At 46.4% G+C, this 16,502-nt stretch overlaps 6 protein-coding genes across 6 annotated transcripts; 5 read left to right on the plus strand and 1 right to left on the minus strand.

Annotated features, from left to right (window-relative positions):
- Positions 1 to 1,178: 1,178 nt before the first annotated feature.
- EDB93DRAFT_1211219 (terpenoid synthase) lies at positions 1,179 to 2,703 on the plus strand (the record flags this gene model as incomplete). Its single annotated transcript, XM_041451045.1, has 5 exons — positions 1,179 to 1,350; positions 1,505 to 1,679; positions 1,736 to 2,018; positions 2,072 to 2,337; positions 2,396 to 2,703. The coding sequence occupies 5 exons, from the start codon at positions 1,179 to 1,181 to the stop codon at positions 2,475 to 2,477; spliced, it is 978 nt and encodes a 325-aa protein (XP_041304072.1). The 3' UTR covers positions 2,478 to 2,703.
- A 1-nt stretch (position 2,704) lies between these two features.
- Positions 2,705 to 3,908, minus strand: EDB93DRAFT_1169095 (proteasome subunit alpha type 5). Its single transcript, XM_041450290.1, has 7 exons — positions 3,807 to 3,908; positions 3,708 to 3,752; positions 3,633 to 3,658; positions 3,219 to 3,583; positions 3,059 to 3,161; positions 2,908 to 3,003; positions 2,705 to 2,859 (listed from the first exon to the last, which is right to left on the minus strand). The coding sequence occupies exons 1-7, from the start codon at positions 3,829 to 3,831 to the stop codon at positions 2,791 to 2,793; spliced, it is 729 nt and encodes a 242-aa protein (XP_041304073.1). The 5' UTR covers positions 3,832 to 3,908; the 3' UTR covers positions 2,705 to 2,790.
- A 594-nt stretch (positions 3,909 to 4,502) lies between these two features.
- Positions 4,503 to 6,345, plus strand: EDB93DRAFT_783185 (myo inositol monophosphatase). Its single transcript, XM_041457460.1, has 8 exons — positions 4,503 to 4,882; positions 4,942 to 5,018; positions 5,070 to 5,182; positions 5,238 to 5,349; positions 5,396 to 5,579; positions 5,648 to 5,662; positions 5,715 to 5,730; positions 5,784 to 6,345. Exons 1-8 carry the CDS (start codon positions 4,650 to 4,652, stop codon positions 6,024 to 6,026), a joined length of 993 nt encoding a protein of 330 aa, XP_041304074.1. The 5' UTR covers positions 4,503 to 4,649; the 3' UTR covers positions 6,027 to 6,345.
- Positions 6,346 to 9,440: 3,095 nt separating this feature from the next.
- EDB93DRAFT_783205 (uncharacterized protein) lies at positions 9,441 to 10,507 on the plus strand. Its single transcript, XM_041457461.1, has 2 exons — positions 9,441 to 10,064; positions 10,119 to 10,507. Exons 1-2 carry the CDS (start codon positions 9,530 to 9,532, stop codon positions 10,247 to 10,249), a joined length of 666 nt encoding a protein of 221 aa, XP_041304075.1. The 5' UTR covers positions 9,441 to 9,529; the 3' UTR covers positions 10,250 to 10,507.
- A 1,433-nt stretch (positions 10,508 to 11,940) lies between these two features.
- Positions 11,941 to 12,837, plus strand: EDB93DRAFT_1339444 (uncharacterized protein; the record flags this gene model as incomplete). Its single annotated transcript, XM_041455422.1, has 4 exons — positions 11,941 to 12,068; positions 12,103 to 12,134; positions 12,416 to 12,757; positions 12,801 to 12,837. The coding sequence occupies exons 1-4, from the start codon at positions 12,015 to 12,017 to the stop codon at positions 12,835 to 12,837; spliced, it is 465 nt and encodes a 154-aa protein (XP_041304076.1). The 5' UTR covers positions 11,941 to 12,014.
- Positions 12,838 to 14,927: 2,090 nt separating this feature from the next.
- Positions 14,928 to 16,240, plus strand: EDB93DRAFT_1091675 (isoprenoid synthase domain-containing protein; the record flags this gene model as incomplete). Its single annotated transcript, XM_041446376.1, has 5 exons — positions 14,928 to 15,102; positions 15,267 to 15,441; positions 15,497 to 15,779; positions 15,833 to 16,098; positions 16,153 to 16,240. 5 exons carry the CDS (start codon positions 14,928 to 14,930, stop codon positions 16,238 to 16,240), a joined length of 987 nt encoding a protein of 328 aa, XP_041304077.1.
- Between the last annotated feature and the right edge of the window lie 262 nt (positions 16,241 to 16,502).

Consider the following 16,502-nt stretch of genomic DNA (forward strand, 5'->3'; position numbering starts at 1 on the left):
AAATTCGATTGATATTCTAATCTAACGGCCAGCGAGAACATGATTTGCAGGGCTGGTTAGTGGTGGAATAGTGAGTATCCAGAGATAAGAAACGGGACCCGAAGAGACGTGTCGGAAAAGTTGGAAGTGTCTGTTTGAATGGGTTGTTTCAGACTCTCAATATTCTGAATGACCAAAGTTTGCGACTACATCGGTAATTAGACGCGTTAACGTGTGTTGTCTTCCTCTTCTGATCAGGATCTAGCTAAAATTCCGTTTCCGCAGTGATTCATGACGAGGATGACGGATAAGACGAGGCAACAATATTCGGAATGTCGTCACGGTTTACCTAGAATTTTACCGGTTATCGTAGCCGGCAGAAACTGACGCGGTCCCCAATTACTTGGTTCCAGTGCCTCCACACCGTGACGTGGGCACAGTTTCAACTTTCTGTTTTTGAAAACGAAAGCATGGTTCGTGGCTGTCAACTACCATGATATTCTAATTTGTCCAGTAGATTAGTTTCAGGTCTGGATTGTTATCGTTGATTAGGACAGCTTCATTCCTACTAATGTTATCTCAACCACTACAGGCGTCGACCCCACATTTCGGCATCGTACCTCGAGGCTTCAACGCTAAGCCGCAACCCGAAGTGGTCTAGTTGACTGTCTGAATACGGGAATGAACCATATACCAGGCGCAATATTTTTATGATCTACAAGCGGATCCGCAATGCTAGAAATAACCGTACACAGAAGACAAAATACGGCCGCCAGCCTCCAGCTAAACAAGGCATCAAATCTTGCACGAGGACGACCCTATGTAAGTAGTAAAGACTGTCGTCCGATTCTGACCGTTATGTCGAAAGGCAGTGATATTGAAAGCTTGTGTTTCAGTAGTATCTGGGACAGTATTCATGTAGATTGTGGGATATCTAGTAAGTCGGCATTCTTACACCCTACGTTCCCAACGCTGCTATCCCCTTTTCATATTGTGTACCACTTGATTACATCTGCCGACAAACGGATAAGCACCGGCATGGCTAGAGTATTCACCACATTTGTTCAATGTGTATGTATGTGGCGTAGGTCGATTCTGACCTGGGCAGGCATATAAACTCTGCCTCTGGATTGGATCAATACCAATTTCCCCCCTTTCCAACTTTTGCATTCCTTATCAGAAAGTGTATTTCGGAGGCCATGGATGCTCGCCAAAAGATGATATACCTCCCAGACATTATGATTAACTGGCCCTGGCCTCGTACCATCAATCCTCATTACGAGGATGTGAAGGCTGAAGTCGATGCTTCATTCCGTGACTTCAAGGCCCTGAGTCATGAGTCGCAAGAAGCATTCGACAAATGTGATTTTGGTTCGACCTATGTCACGAGCCTTCAATTCTGATGATGATTAACACATGTTTTTTATAGCCCGCCTAACAGCACTGGCTTATCCCAACGTACCAAGAGGTTCGTACTCTGGCAATTGACGCACCACAGAACCCTGATTTTTTTCCTAAAAAATAGAACATCTTCGAATCGGTTGTGATTTGATGAATCTTTTCTTCCTTGTGGAGGAGTGCACCGATTCTGAAGATGAGGCCGTCACGAAGAAAATGGCGGACATCGTGTTTGATGCCCTACACAATCCTCATAAGATACGACCAGAAGGCGAATACGTCCTCGGCGAAGTCACGCGACTGTAAGTGCTTCCAAATTATCTGATGATTATCTGACGCCCCGGGGGCTTTTGGGTAGGTTTTGGGCCCGTGCAATCAAATTCGCAAGCCTGCCTTCTCAACGTCACTTCCTTGAAACCTTCGGTGCATACCTTCATGCAGTGGTTGCCGAGGCTCTCGACCGCGAACAATGCCGTATGCGCAGTATCGATGACTACCTGAAGCTCCGGAGGAAAACAATTGGTGCAGAACCTTCTTTCTCGATATTGGAGATGGGGATGGACCTTCCTGATGAAGTGTTCCGCCACCCCGTCATCGTGGATCTTGTTGAATGCATCACAGAGTTGATAATTATTGACAATGTAAAGTGATATTGAGGACATTGTAGTTTGGGATCTGCTAACATTTTTCACAGGACATGGTGTCGTACAACAAGGAGCAAGCAACTGGGAACGAATTCCACAATTTGATCAGTATTGTCATATCAGAACTGGGCCTCGACAGAGGCGGCGCAATGGCTTGGGTAGCACATTATCACGCTGAAGTTCAGAAACGATTTATCGACGGTCTTGCGAAGGTTCCTTCATGGGGGCCTTCCGTCGACGCCCTAGTCAAGGAGTACCTTGACGGAATAGCAAACTGGGCTCGAGCAAGCCATTCTTGGGGCTACGAGTCTCAAAGGTAACGAGACTTTTTCTTTGGTATGAACCATCATCACTTAACCCGATTGGAATTGTAGGTACTTTGCCACCAAGGGTCTGGAAATACAACAAACCAGGCTTATTCCATTGTTGCCAAAGGTCAAACATATGGTCGCGTGAACACATGTACGGCTCCTTCCACACAATCTGATACTAACTTTTCTTGAACCTCTCGCGTTTCGTTGTGTTATGTGCTACAGTATATATATGCTCTCACGCTGCTGCTCGCAGGTGTTACTCGTCCTCTGATTTCTCTACCTTTTAGTCGGCTAGAAAGTTGAAGTCACAATTATGCTGTTCCCGTTTGTATAATAGGTACAAATCTAGTACCAGTAGATGAGTTCTCAACATAGATCAAGTTTCGCGATCACCAAATGTTAGCGAAGACACATCTCAAGGGCTGTCTGATTAATATTGTTATCTACCTGAAACATTACATGGCGTCAATAATTTCCTTCAGTTGTACTTCATCTAATATCGCGAAGCCTTTCTGTGGTGTAACCTGTGGCAAAGTTAGTTACGAATTCGGGAGAGAACGTAAGACACATGCCTGTGCCAACTGGACGTTGTGGTGGTCTAGTTTCTCCTCCATGACTTGCTTTAGAACTCGAAGCGTCAGTTTTTGTGCCTCAAGCAACGTCATTTGCTGTCCAATTATGTATTGAATAACAAAAAACACGTTCAAGAAGGGAGTATTATACCTTGTGCCACTTGTCTTGTAGCTCGCTTTGTGCTGCTTCTGACCCTGACCCTATGGCTTTTGCATTATACCGCATGAAGGTACCCGAAGGATCCGTGTGGTATCTACCAATATTCCGCAGAGGATTAGGTATAAAAGGCTATCCACTCGACTGCACTCACAGTTGTGGTCCCAGTTCGTCAACACCAGCAATAAGCAGCGCAACACCAAACGGCCGACTCATCATCGCCTCTTCGTCGTGCACGCTCTCACCAAATCGCAATGCCAAATCACACACAGCCTGAGTGACACTCTCCACTTTAATCCTCTCGTCATAAGTGAAAGCGTGGTTCTGGGCGGTGACGCGTGCGTGGTCGATCATCGTGCGAGCATCAGCTGTGAGGCCTGACATTGCGCATCCTAGGTGGGTATCAATTTCCATAATCTTTTCTATAGAGCTTGATTCTAGGAGCGGGGATTGGACGCGCTTCTCTACTGCGAGGACTACGCCGTCGGGAGTGCGTACGCCAACTGTTGTCGATCCGAGCTAGGAAATATGAGATATATGTTGTCATGTTGCGCGATGTCATGCGTACCTTGATAGCTTCGATAGCATATTCGACTATTTCCTTTCAGATAACAATTTCAGGATGTTGGGTTATCTAACGTACCTTGGAACAGTCGACCTTCTGGGGAGAATGTGTTGACACCACGATCTGCAAACACGATGAGTTCTATCATATAACGATGAGCACTCGTAATGAACATACCGTACTCGGAACGCGTCAAGAACATGGTTTACAGGGAGTAGAGATGTCGAATTATGAGGGGGTTCTGCGTTAAATGCACTTGTCGACGCGCGTCGATCAAGCTGGCGTGTGAAAAATAGTTTCCATTTGCGGATTGGTTTCGCAAAGCTTCAACCTTTGTTCATCGTTGAGCCTCATCTCGAGAAAATGGTTGACTGATTCCAGACTACCTAGACCTTACTATGCTTTGGTGTCCAGTTTACAACTATTGAATATCCCCAAGGCTTTATTTCAGCTCGGCTGAACATCATCATAATACCATCGGTCACAGACACAGTAACCTCAGCTCCAGCACAATCAACAACTTGTTACAAGATGCGAGTACTTTTGATGACGACTACTCTTGGCCTTCACAAGTCTGGATCTCACTTTCCATACAGCGCAACGGCCTTTTCTTTTCCCCCTCGTTCCCCAGGCTCCGGCATATGTCAAAGTGCGCACGCGTCTACAAACTGTGTTATTTATAATCTTCTTCTGCTTACCCCCAGATATATGGTGCCCTCCGTCCATGATTACAAGTTCAATGAATCTGATTCCTTCCTCAGACTTCCAGAAGAGCCTGAGTGCTTAGAATTGCGAGTTTGCATAAGCTGTTGCTGTCTTGCTTGTTGTAGCGGTGTGGTCCCGTCAGCTAATCTCGTACAACACCAGTCGCTGCGGAGATGATACATATGCACCTAGATTTCTACTTAATTACGAGCTTAATGGTATCGATAGATCTCTTAGAGGTAACATTCTCGCAAATCGGCTAGCTAGTGGGCTCAGCGGCGCTAGCTCAATTACTCCACTTGGCTTTCGACCACTATGTCAACTAATACACAAACATTGAAGCCCGTCGACCTGCGCTCTGTCTTGACTTTCACCGTCAAGCTCGCACGCACTGCAGGTACATTAATTCTTGAAGGCTCGCAAGCCATCCAGTCAACTTCGGATGTCAATGAAAAGAAGAATTCTGTCGATTTGGTCACTGAATACGATGTGGCTGTCGAGGAGCTCGTGAAGAGCGAAATCGCGAAAGTTTACCCTGGCTTCAATTTGTGAGTCCATAACATGCGCAGAAACGGGATGATGCCGATTGATCGATCTATGTCTTCAGCATCGGAGAGGAATCACACTCCTCTGGAACACGCAATGAGCTCACGGATGAGCCGACATTCTGTGTTGATCCGATCGGTGAGGCTCGATCTGCTATTGAGTTGGTTGAGATCTAACATTGACTTTCAGACGGCACCACAAACTTTGTCCACGGCTTCCCATTCGCTTGTATTTCTCTCGGGCTGATCTACCAGAAGCGGCCCGTTCTGGGTGTCATATACAACCCTTTCCTAGACCATCTTGTGCGCAGTATCATAGTATGTGACATCGAAGGCAGCCGCTGACTCTTATACAAAGTACACCGGAATCGAAGGTCAAGGGTCATTCCTCACCCGTGGCAATAGCCAACCTCTAAAATTACCCCTCACCAACCCTAAGCCCCTTCCCTCCTTGCAGAAGGCTCTTCTGGGTACGTCACGCGTCATGCATGAGAATATCCAAACTTACTTTCCCAGCCATCGAATGGGGCTCTGACCGTGGCCAAAAGACCTTGGTGCCAAAATCCAATTCATTCTTGCGTCTCGCAGGCGATCCTGCAGATGGCATCGCAGGGGGACGTATGGCTCATTCCATACGGTCCCTAGGTAGTGCAGCGCTTAATATTTCTATGGTTGCTCAAGGTGGCCTAGACTTGTACTGGTGAGCTGTATCATTGCATATGTTGAACTCCACGACACAAACACGTTTCCTTGATGCAACGTGAATAGGGAGATTGGTTGCTGGTGAGTGTGCTACCCTTCTATGCCGACCATCACGAAGTTGATTCTCCACAAGGCCATGGGATGTCTGCGTAAGTAGACATGTTGTATATGCTCGATATCTTCACCTCACCTGTTCGACAAGGCCGGTATCGTTATTGTCCAGGAAGCTGGTGGCGTAGCAATTGGGTCCCATGCAGCTCTGGCTGCCGCAACATCTGCTGGCTCTAGCATTGATCCTTTTAGGGTCACGCCAGATGTTTTGACAGGCCGCAAGTATCTGATCATCCGTGCTATCCCGGACACCCCAGACGAAACGGGTAGAGAGGCGCAATTGCGCATTGCTAGGGATTTCTACCAGACTGTGGAAGACAGTGAACCGAAGTAGAGTTTTCCTCGCTGGATACTCCAAGGTGCATTGATTAGGGTACGAAAATTGATCTGAATGCGCTGTATATCGACCCGCTGCAGGTTGATGGACACTTGACTTACCATTTACCATTTTGACACATCCCGAAGACCAAGAAGACAAAATGCCCAATGAAGACATTGATGAGAACAAAGGTTTACAGTTGACGCTAGGCTCGCCGTGACCAGCCTGGCGTATTGATGCTCGTCAATCTATCAAAGATTTTAAGAATAATTTATTTACTTACACACAGGAGCTAATGTTCATATGGAGATCATACTAAATATAAAACTATTAGGGAAAATTCGGAGACAGTGTTTGATTTTCGTCCCTGTCTGTCATGGTGGGGCTGATGTTTGAATATTCTATGCACTCGAGCTTGTTCCAGACACATTCCTCTAATTTAACATCTGCAATGCAGGCTAAAATTTGTTCACCATGAAATCCAGCACTCGGCAACGAACGGCTTCCGACTCGTGTCGTCAATCAACCACACTGCACCAGGCAAGAGTTGAACACGACTTATTGTAGCCCGGAGAATCAGTCCTCCAAACACACAAGGATGTAAGACTGCCGTGCCGGTAAGCCACGAGGTCAGATGAAAACTACTCATACTCACATCCATGAGGGTGCCAATCATTAATTGACATGAAGTGCCAGCGCAACAAGGAACAGTGCCGTCGCAGTCGATGGGACAATCATCACTGACAACTGGCATAGAGGCTGTCAACTTGAAAGCAGCAACAACAGCGAGGATGACGGAGAGACGCATTATTTGTGATATGAGCTTCAAAAACAAAGCTGAGGGGCCCGGGGACGGTAGGAAGACAGCTGGCTTTTTATGTCCTGATCAATGTGCTGTGCACCTGAATTAGTGACTCCTTCAGACAGGTGATATCTGTATTGCCAGCAGACCTCAAGTTTGATTTACTCTACTCGACATTCTCTTAGCGGCAGAACACTAAGAGATGCTGGTAATATGTAATTCCAACCCGTTTGCGATAGGTGACACGACAATTCCTGAAGCTGTTCTCAGGAATCTGAGATAAGTTCACAGTGGATGATGACAGAAATTTATCGTCTCGTCATGTACGTAGGGGAAATGCGAAAATGGATGCTGGGAGATCAGCAGCTACTTAGGAGATCTCAATAGTATTCCAGGCATACTTTTATTTTCGGAACGCATGCTATGCAGTACCATATAGTGCCGAACCCCCACCATGTCATACGTAGTTGGCAAAACCCAATTTAGCCCTGAGGCCTGAATCACTGCAGGAGGTTATACGTATCTGTATCAGTAGTGTTGGCAGACTACTGCCATTCGCTGCGGCAGGACTTGAAAAGGTACGGGAGCACGCGTGAGATGAATCTATGATAAAGCGTATAGTCACAATACAAATCTTCATTGTATGTACCCAATAAATGAACATTAGAATGAGGCGTTTGCCCGTGGCTAAGCCAGTCAAGTCCGGAAGGTGCCCTCCCCCAAGGTCGTCGAAAACAATTTTGACCGCCTCGAATATGTTCTCAATTAATCCAATGAGATCATATTTCAAGTGTAAATACTGTCCTTTCGATTCTCCTGGAGCTCATATTACGATCTAAAGTGACATCGATGACCTGCTTGTTGGCCCGGCCGCCCAGGAGTTATTCGGTTGACGAGATTGATGCAGAGTTTGATGCACTCGAGAAGCAGATTGTAGTTGAGAAATTTACTGATCTTGATATCAACGGACTTAAGATATTGGAAGGTAATGAGGAGCGAGTTGAGGCCGCTATGGTGCCCAAGTCTATTGATGAGGAGCTCTCGGTGATCGATCATGGTACGAGAGGCGGAGAGGGTGGTTGGGATGTCGCATCGTTCATGTCGACCAATGGTTGTTTGTAGTCGACGAATAATTTACCTCTTTTGAGTTTTGCTTGGTTTTGCTGTGACACAACCCTAGTTCTGCCGTGTTCCGCCCACATTACTATCTGTACGTAGACTCTGGACTTGATTATCCACCAAAATATAAATTTCATGGCAGGAAAGACGTGGCACTAGACACGGTTTATGTGAGGGGGTGCTGTATCTCTTCATTCGGTCTGATTAGATGAGAATAGTCGTACGAGGATACCTTCGGTCGGCTCTTCGATGGAATATCGTATTCCTACCATTGAAAAGGCCGTGTCAATTGACCGTGAGGAAAGGGATCCGTTCAAAAGTTGAGCACGGTCCGTGCTAGCGTCGATCCTTGACAACTATCAAATGTAGTTGCATATCCAGGTCGTAGAGGAAACTTATCTTCGATTCACAATCCATGACTAATGATTTGAATGGAATGGAACGCAAAGTTAATGCAGGGGGTGCAGTAGCTTTCGAATGTATTGAAGAGTTGGACTTCGGCGAACCAACGTGTTCGAAGGTCCTAAGGCAATGTTTTGATGATACACTCATCTCCGTCGATAACGTGCATGATGCCCTGAATGACGATGTGCTTGCTGGTGGCAGGCAAAGGAGTGGTGGTGAAATGTGGCCGTTAGGATAAATGCTCCGTTGGCTGCCGACAACGTATTGTGAGACATCCATATAAAATCCGCTTTCTCGTTGGACTGAAGAGGTACAGAGTGAAACTTTACTCGCTGTGACCGTTGGAAAGGCGAGTGCCTTAGGGATATAGATAGATGAATGACCCGGAGGCATAGAGGCAAAGGCAAAGAAAAGTCACGTACATCAGTGGCAGAGAAATGAAGGGAATGTAGGAATTTGTCTTCTTGTCGATGATAGGATACTAGTTGTCCACGCATCTTTTATAGATGGATTCCATGTGTAACCTCAAAAATGATCTAACTTGTTGGAGTGAGATGGGATGCAGATGGCAATAGCACCCGAAAGGGCCGTTATAATTATAGGCACGACCTTCCTAAATTAGATATCATTTTGTTAGCATGCGTGGGACTCTAGCTGCTACAGACCTGACAACCAAGTCACACCAACCCGTCATGTCAGAATCTAGCTTAACAGCTTCGCTATGCAAGCAAATCGCAAAGTTTACCTATTGTTATGGTTTTCTGCCTCGCGAGCTTGGTGTCGACATTCTCCAGCCAGACTAACCCCCGCTTCAGTCTCTGAAAATGTGGTCGGGAATTCTTTCGCTGACGCAGACGATTCAGTTTCACAGTTTCGATGTGATCTCGTCGTTTCAGCCCAATCCTATTTTGGGACCAAGTCAGCGCCTTGTTGTTGTGGTCAGGCTGAGGGCTGTGACTGTAGTGCTTGATATAGCTCTTTCGGGGTCGCCAGTCACGTCTCGTGGAAAACATTGGCTGCGGCAGAGTCTAAAACAAGGCCCGCATGGGACTGGGATGCATCCCGTGTGACCCGCAAGTCATGCTCTCAAGGTGCACGGATACACTACTAGCTGTTCTCTCCATCCCACACTCTCCTTGCTATTCTCCCTGCTACCTCACAGACGCTCTTCTTCTTTTGAGCACAACAAACCATGCATCCTCACTTTGATCTGCAAAACAGACAGCAGAATGGAAATGCTTCAGCCTCAGCCTCAGTCTCAGCCTCAGCGTCAATCTCTGGCTCAGCCTCCCTCGTAAATGGGAGTACCCCATTGCCAACCGTCCCGACAGGAGCTCAACCTGGATCACTCACTATAACCATGCCTCCCATTCAATCCAACTCCTACTACAAAATTGCCCCCAGCGAATATGTTACGTTTGGGTGGAACTTTTCGAGCATCCTTGTGACACCCACCGCCCTTACTGTTTCAGCAGTAGCAAACGGGAACACATACCCCATAGGTCCCAGCGATGGTGTCATTCCCGGGACCGCTCAGAGCGTGGTGTGGTATCCATATGGCTACCAGACTGCAAACCCTAGCCTTCCACTGGTCCAGGCAAGCTACACGCTTCATATTTGGGCTCAGGGTGGCCCTAGCGCATTCCCCTCGCCGGGTTACATGGAGCCAAACAGCGAGCTTATATTCGCTATGTATACGCCACAGGGATACACACCTTTAGCTAGTGGTGAGTCTGCGTTCGCCCATGCTTGCCGTTGATCTTATTTTTGAATATAATCAGGGTGGCAATGTGCCGGATGCTCAGGAGCATTACCCCAGCTTAGAATAAACTCTGCTCTTCCCTGTGTTGTTGCAATGATTGTTATCATGCTTCTCTCTGGGTTCACCACCCTTCGCCGCGTTTTGGACTGATCGTCGTTGACCTATGATTCCCCTAGGTCTGGTTTCTGGGGAGGTTGTAGAGGATTGGTCTCATTTAAATGACATTTAATGGTTTATTATGGTTTGTAATCGGACTGGACATTTGCATCACATGTAGACTTACTTCATGCTCATTGTTTGGCACGATATATACGGACAGGTAATGATATTACACTTAGGTTAGTATCAGAACTTTTTGCTGATGTCGTTATACACAGTACTACTGTCATTCATTAAGCCTATTTTACCCGTGCAACTTGGACACTAATGGCATGGTCGTGTATTGCTTAGCCTATCGTCCCGTGTCTTGAATGAAATTGGAAGTCCATTCCCATTGCATTCCCGGTACCACGACCCAGCCGGATGGCTACAGACTACTAACAAACTTTTAGCGCGATCTGACTTATTGGCATTCAAGAGGAATGACTAGGTTTATTTAGTGTTGTTGGCAGAATGAAATATTTCTGCCAGTGGCAATTATTTTTGCTTCTCATACTCACAATATTGTCACTGAGCGAGACGCCCGACAGCGTTCGCACGTCGTTCACCAGTGAAGACAAGTAATATTGGCGGAGAAGCTTGGGCTGGTTTACTCAGGAGCTGAGTATGGGAAGTGCAACTGTGAAAATCAGGATGGGGGGTAAATACTGTTCCGGTTCTTCGGACAACCCTGGCGCATATTCTGTGATTATCTCTTTTCCGAGCGTGTAGCAGTCATTATTTATCTTGCAAGATAATTTCACGCGAACGCTATAAGTGGTAGTGACTCACTACCTCACTACCGCTGTTGCAGTGGTCTGACTCGTGTATGTCCTGGTGGACAAGTAAGCTCAAGCTCAGAATGGGTTTGAGTCGATCGTTTGGCTAACCATCCTTGGCCTGCTGAAATGAGTCAGCCGAGGCCAGCAGCACACAGATAGGCACAACCGGTAGAAATTTCGAGATAAGCCAGTGAATGCCAGTCACAGGATGAAATGATCTAGCAGCACACCGATAGAACGCTGCGAAGACGGTTCAAAATCAGTAATTCATGCGGCAGAACTCGCACAATTCTGTCAAATTGAGAATCGTGTCCATAAGTATGTGCAGGATATAAAAGCTGGTCATCTTTCTACAGTCTCCCTTCATCCGAGTCGTATATATCATTTGAAATCACCCCTTGGACGATTCCACATCAGCTCGCACAGAAAATGCGTTTTTCCTTCGTCGCGATTGCAGCTTTATTAGCGTATACGTCTGTCAGTGTTAGTGCCTGTAGCAGAACTTATTGCAAGACAGATGCAGATTGCTGCGATAGCTTCCCGTGTACCGTGAGTATGATCAGGTCGCTTTGCAACCAAATGACTCACCTGCGCACGTTAGGAGGTTACTAGTAACTTGAAGATATGCGGAATTATTCAAGTTGGACGAGGGGACCCCTAGGCTGAGGGTGAGCGAAAGGCGGTGTTTGGGCTGGAGTTGGCCGAGCCGAGCGTTGTTACTAGAGCAGCCGGGAGCAGTACGTAGCGATTCTCCAACTTGAAGTCTTTATTGTTTTGCAGGATGAAATGATCTAGCAGCACACCGATAGAACGCTGCGAAGACGATTAAAATCAGTAATTCATGCGGCAGAACTCGCACAATTCTGTCAAATTGAGAATCGTGTCCATAAGCAGGATATAAAAGCTGGTCATCTTCCTACAGTCTCCCCTCATCCGAGTCGTATATATCACTTGAAATCACCCCTTGGACGATTCCACATCAGCTCGCACAGAAAATGCGTTTTTCCTTCGTCGCGATTGCAGCTTTATCAGCGTATACGTCTGTCAGTGTTAGTGCCTGTAGCGAAACTTATTGCAAGACAGATGCAGATTGCTGCGATGGCATCCCGTGTACCGTGAGTATGATCAGGTCGCTTTGCAACCAAATGACTCACCTGCGCACATTAGAAGACTCATCGTTATGGTAAGGTGTGCGCATATCGTGGAGGGCCACCCCTAGGCTGAGGGTGAGAGCGAAAGGCGGTGTTTGGGCTGGAGTTGGCCGAGCCGAGCGTTGTTACTAGAGCAGCCGGGAGCAGTAGCGATTCTCCAAGTCTTTGGCTTCGGGCATAGCCCACTCCAACTGGTGAACAGAGCGAGTTCGCCTTAGTCCCAGCCTCACCTCGATTGCACTTAGCAAACTAGAGCCCAGAGTTCAGAGTAGAGCCCAGAAACAGAGCCCAGAAGCCTTGTGGAATACACGAGTAGAACATGCGGACCAGACAAGCAGTGTCAACTTGAAGCACAACTTGATATGGGTCAAAAGGCACAAAGAAAGAACACCACAAAGCATAGCCCTTCTGTCCTTGAGAAAACGAACTCAGCACCTGTGGTGGCTTGTTTTTGGAGGAGTATACCACAGTCGAAAACGGGGCAGTCACATCAAGGAAATTGTGGATATCGTGATCGATGTCCTACACAATCCTCATAAGATATTACGACCGGAAGGCAAATGCGTCCTTGGTGAATTGGTGCGACAGTAAGTGCTTCCGAATTATTTGATGATCATCTGAAGCCCACAGCTGTTTTTGGGTCGACGAACCTAATTTTGTGACATAACATATATAAGCTATAGCGCCAGCTGAAGTGGCAAAACCCGCTACCTGTTTCGGATTCAAGTGTTACCGCTGGGTTCGATGTGCGCGAGCGAAATAAAAAACAAAAGACTACATAAATTCAATAACTACACATCGTCCTTATTTGCAACTTTCTCATCAGTCGTACGTCAATCTTCCCTCACTCTCTTGCCTAGTTGCACTCCTGCTATCGCATCTGATGCGCGTGATTTCTGATTTGCGGTACCTTTGTTGGCAGTGTTTGGCAGCGAAATGAGAGGTTAGAAAGTGAATAGGGGTTGACAGCGAGTGCATCTCCTGCCCCACCAACGGCACGCCATGTGGCAATCCAATTCATGCCAACGACAACATGAGGTCAAGCTACACGAAATCTCGAACTCAACGTCAGTCGTGAGAGAACGGCCGTTGTAAGAGGCTGTGAGAATTTCGGCAAACCGCGAACCTAAATCAGAATGGCCGAGCGAGCGAGCGATAGAAGAAACAACAGAAGAATGAGAATCAAACGTCAAAGACGACGGATACAGGCAGACAAGCGATGAACGAGCTCATGGTGGTAGCTAAAGAAAAGGAGCGTAAGAAAGGAGACCATAGCCGTCGTAAGGCGAGACCGGATATAGAAAGCGATCGATCAACAACAGCTAATTACCATGTAAAGCCCAAAAAATAGGGTCGCCAAAATCTGACGAATCTACCACAAAACGGTGAAATTAGCAAGCTATAAGACAGAGGTAGCGGGAATTATGTTTGTTTTTAGATTTTTTTTTTTTTTAATTGATTTTAAAAAAAACCCTCTTATGGCGCAGATTTTATTCGGCAGTTGCCGATATTCTGACTACTCCGCCACTCAGATGCTCGCTAGTGAATGCACGAACTTGGCACGAACCATGTCGAATCATGAATGATTGCATGCACAAAACTCGTGTCACAACACCCATACATATCACCAGTACTGTCAGAAAATGACTAGGTTTATCACCTTTAGTGCTCGTTGATCAAGTTTGCAATATGATCCGGGAGGGAACTGTTCATTCTCCTAGTTCACTGGCAGGACTTGAGTCAATCTGTGATTCAATTCACTTATCGGTGTGTTCAACCTCCATTTTTTAAAAGCATGGTCCGTGGCCGTTCATCATTATGTCCTCGTTCGTTCTGTTGGTTGACCTTATCTTGCTTGTCAGTATTAAAATTCGTAGCAATCCACGCATCACATAACTTCGATTTCATCCCTGAAAAATAAAACACACCCAAATAGGATAAGTATAGCTTTCACAAAGATTTTCCTGAAGACATTTAAACAACACGCTGATCCTCTCCAGTGCTACTAATATCCCTTCCTGACACTATGGCCAGTGTGGCTACACAGTACCAACTGCCAGCCGGTGTCCGGTTCTAGGGTTTGAACGGTATAGGTCTCTCCAGCAATCTCTCAGAAAGTTCAATCAGGGTTGCACTATAACCTCCATCTAGCGAACGAAGTTCCAGTTCGCTTAACTTTTATCACGCTCACAGCTCAGTGAGTATACGTATACCGACCTATCATCACGTTTCTTGATTCGGAGACTAGAAGTTCATTCCAAATACTGTTAGGTATGTGATGGCCAAATCGGTGATCATGAGCTTTTAGCAATGCAGAAACTGAAAGGCCGGGATTTACGGTTCAAAAGCATATACTGTTCAGCGCAACGTTCGGCTTCTCACTCTCTGGCATCTGCCGGTGGAAGTGGTATTAGCCGAAGCGTCAAATGCGGAAGTGCACTCTACGAGATGTGGAGTTATCGTGACTTATTTTTCAAAAAAAGTCATACGGCAGAAACGAAGTAAGGAAGACGGACAATGATAGCTAGCTTCTGATTAACTAAATCTTCCATAGAGCCGACCCTATCTCAATTACAGCCTGATGCTGACAGGATTTCACCTATCGGTAGTCGAATAAGCACATGTGCCGAAATATCTAACGTGAGGTGGACCGAACATTCTGACCTGGGCAGGTATATAAGTTTTGCTGGAAGCTCTGACTAGAGCAGCAACAATCTACCCTTCTTGCACTCCTCATCAGACACTATTTCGGAGGCTATGGATACTCGCCCAAAAGTGATATACCTCCCAGACACTATGGTTAGCTGGCCCTGGCCACGTACCATTAATCCACATTATGAGAATTTCAAAGCTGAAGTCGATGCTTCGATCAGTGATTTCAAGGCTCAGCTGAGTCCTGAGTCACAGGTGGCATTCAGTGAATGCGACACTGGTTCGACCTATGTTACCAACTCTCGATTATAACGATGGTTGACATGTGCCGTTCTTATAGCTCTCTTAGCGGCACTAGCTAATCCCAATGCATCAAGAGGTTCGTACTTGATCCCTAGCAATTCACGTGTTATGTGACTCTGATATTCCATTCTTGAAAAATAGAACGCCTTCGTATCAGCTTTGATTTGCTAAATTCAATCTTGTTTTTGGAGGAGTATACCACAGTCGAGGACGGGGCAGTCATCAAGGAAATTGTGGATATCGTGATTGATGTCCTACACAATCCTCATAAGATACGGCCGGGGGGCGAATGCGTCCTTGGTGAATTGGTGCGACAGTAAGTGCTTCCGAATTATTTGATGATCATCTGAAGCCCAAGGGGTTTTGCATAGGTATTGGGCTCGCGCAATCCAATCCGCAAGCCTGTCTTCTCAACGTCACTTCCTTGAAGCATTTACTGCATACCTTCAGGGAGTGGTTGGCGAGGCTCTTGACCGTAAACAAAGTCATAGGCGCAGTTTCGATGACTACTTGAAGCTCCGGCGGTGTACGATCGGTTTAAAACCATGTTTTTTCATGTGTGAGATGGGGATGGACCTTCCTGATGAAGTGTTCTACCATCCCGCGATCATGGATCTTATTGAATGTATCACAGACTTAGTTCTGATTGACAATGTGAATCGGTATTGAAGACGTCTTGGTTTGCGGTGTGCTCACAATCTTCGCAGGACATGATTTCGTACAACAAAGAGCAAGCGGTTGGGGACGAAGACCATAACATGATCAGTATTATCATGTTGGAACTTGGCCTCGACATAAGTGGTGCAATGGCTTGGGCAGCGCGTTATCACGCCAAGGTTCAGAAACGATTCATCGACGGTCGCGCAAACGTTCCTTCATGGGGACCTTCCATCGACGTCCTAGTCGAAGAGTATCTCGAAGGGATAGCAATGTGTCCTCGAGCAAACCATTCCTGGTGTTACGAAGTCCAGAGGTAACATGAATTTCTCATTGGTAGCCGCATCACTTAACCTGATTGCACCGACAGGTACTTTAGCTCCAGGGGCCTGGAAATACAGCAAACTGGGCTTGTCACGTTGTTACCAAGACACAACCGCGAAGCCGTGTGCAAATAGTATCGACACAAAGTTCTTTCCGCACATTCTGGAATTAGCTTTTCTTGACCTCGCATATTTCGTTGTGATATGTTACTATCATACTTTTCACAGGTCATATATGCTACTCTTGTCCTCCCATTTGTCTAGCTTCCGTGATTTTTTGCAATCCAGTCGCATTTACTTCAATTTTATGGTCATTTTTTCATGATTAACGTTCGAGCGGTTATAGGGATTTCACGGACTGCGCATTCGGGGCGGTCACCTTGCAAACAGACTTTAG

Source organism: Suillus bovinus, assembly GCF_016758785.1.
Source record: "Suillus bovinus strain UH-Sbo-P2 chromosome Unknown EDB93scaffold_66, whole genome shotgun sequence".
In the NCBI taxonomy this organism is placed as follows: Eukaryota; Fungi; Basidiomycota; class Agaricomycetes; order Boletales; family Suillaceae; genus Suillus; species Suillus bovinus.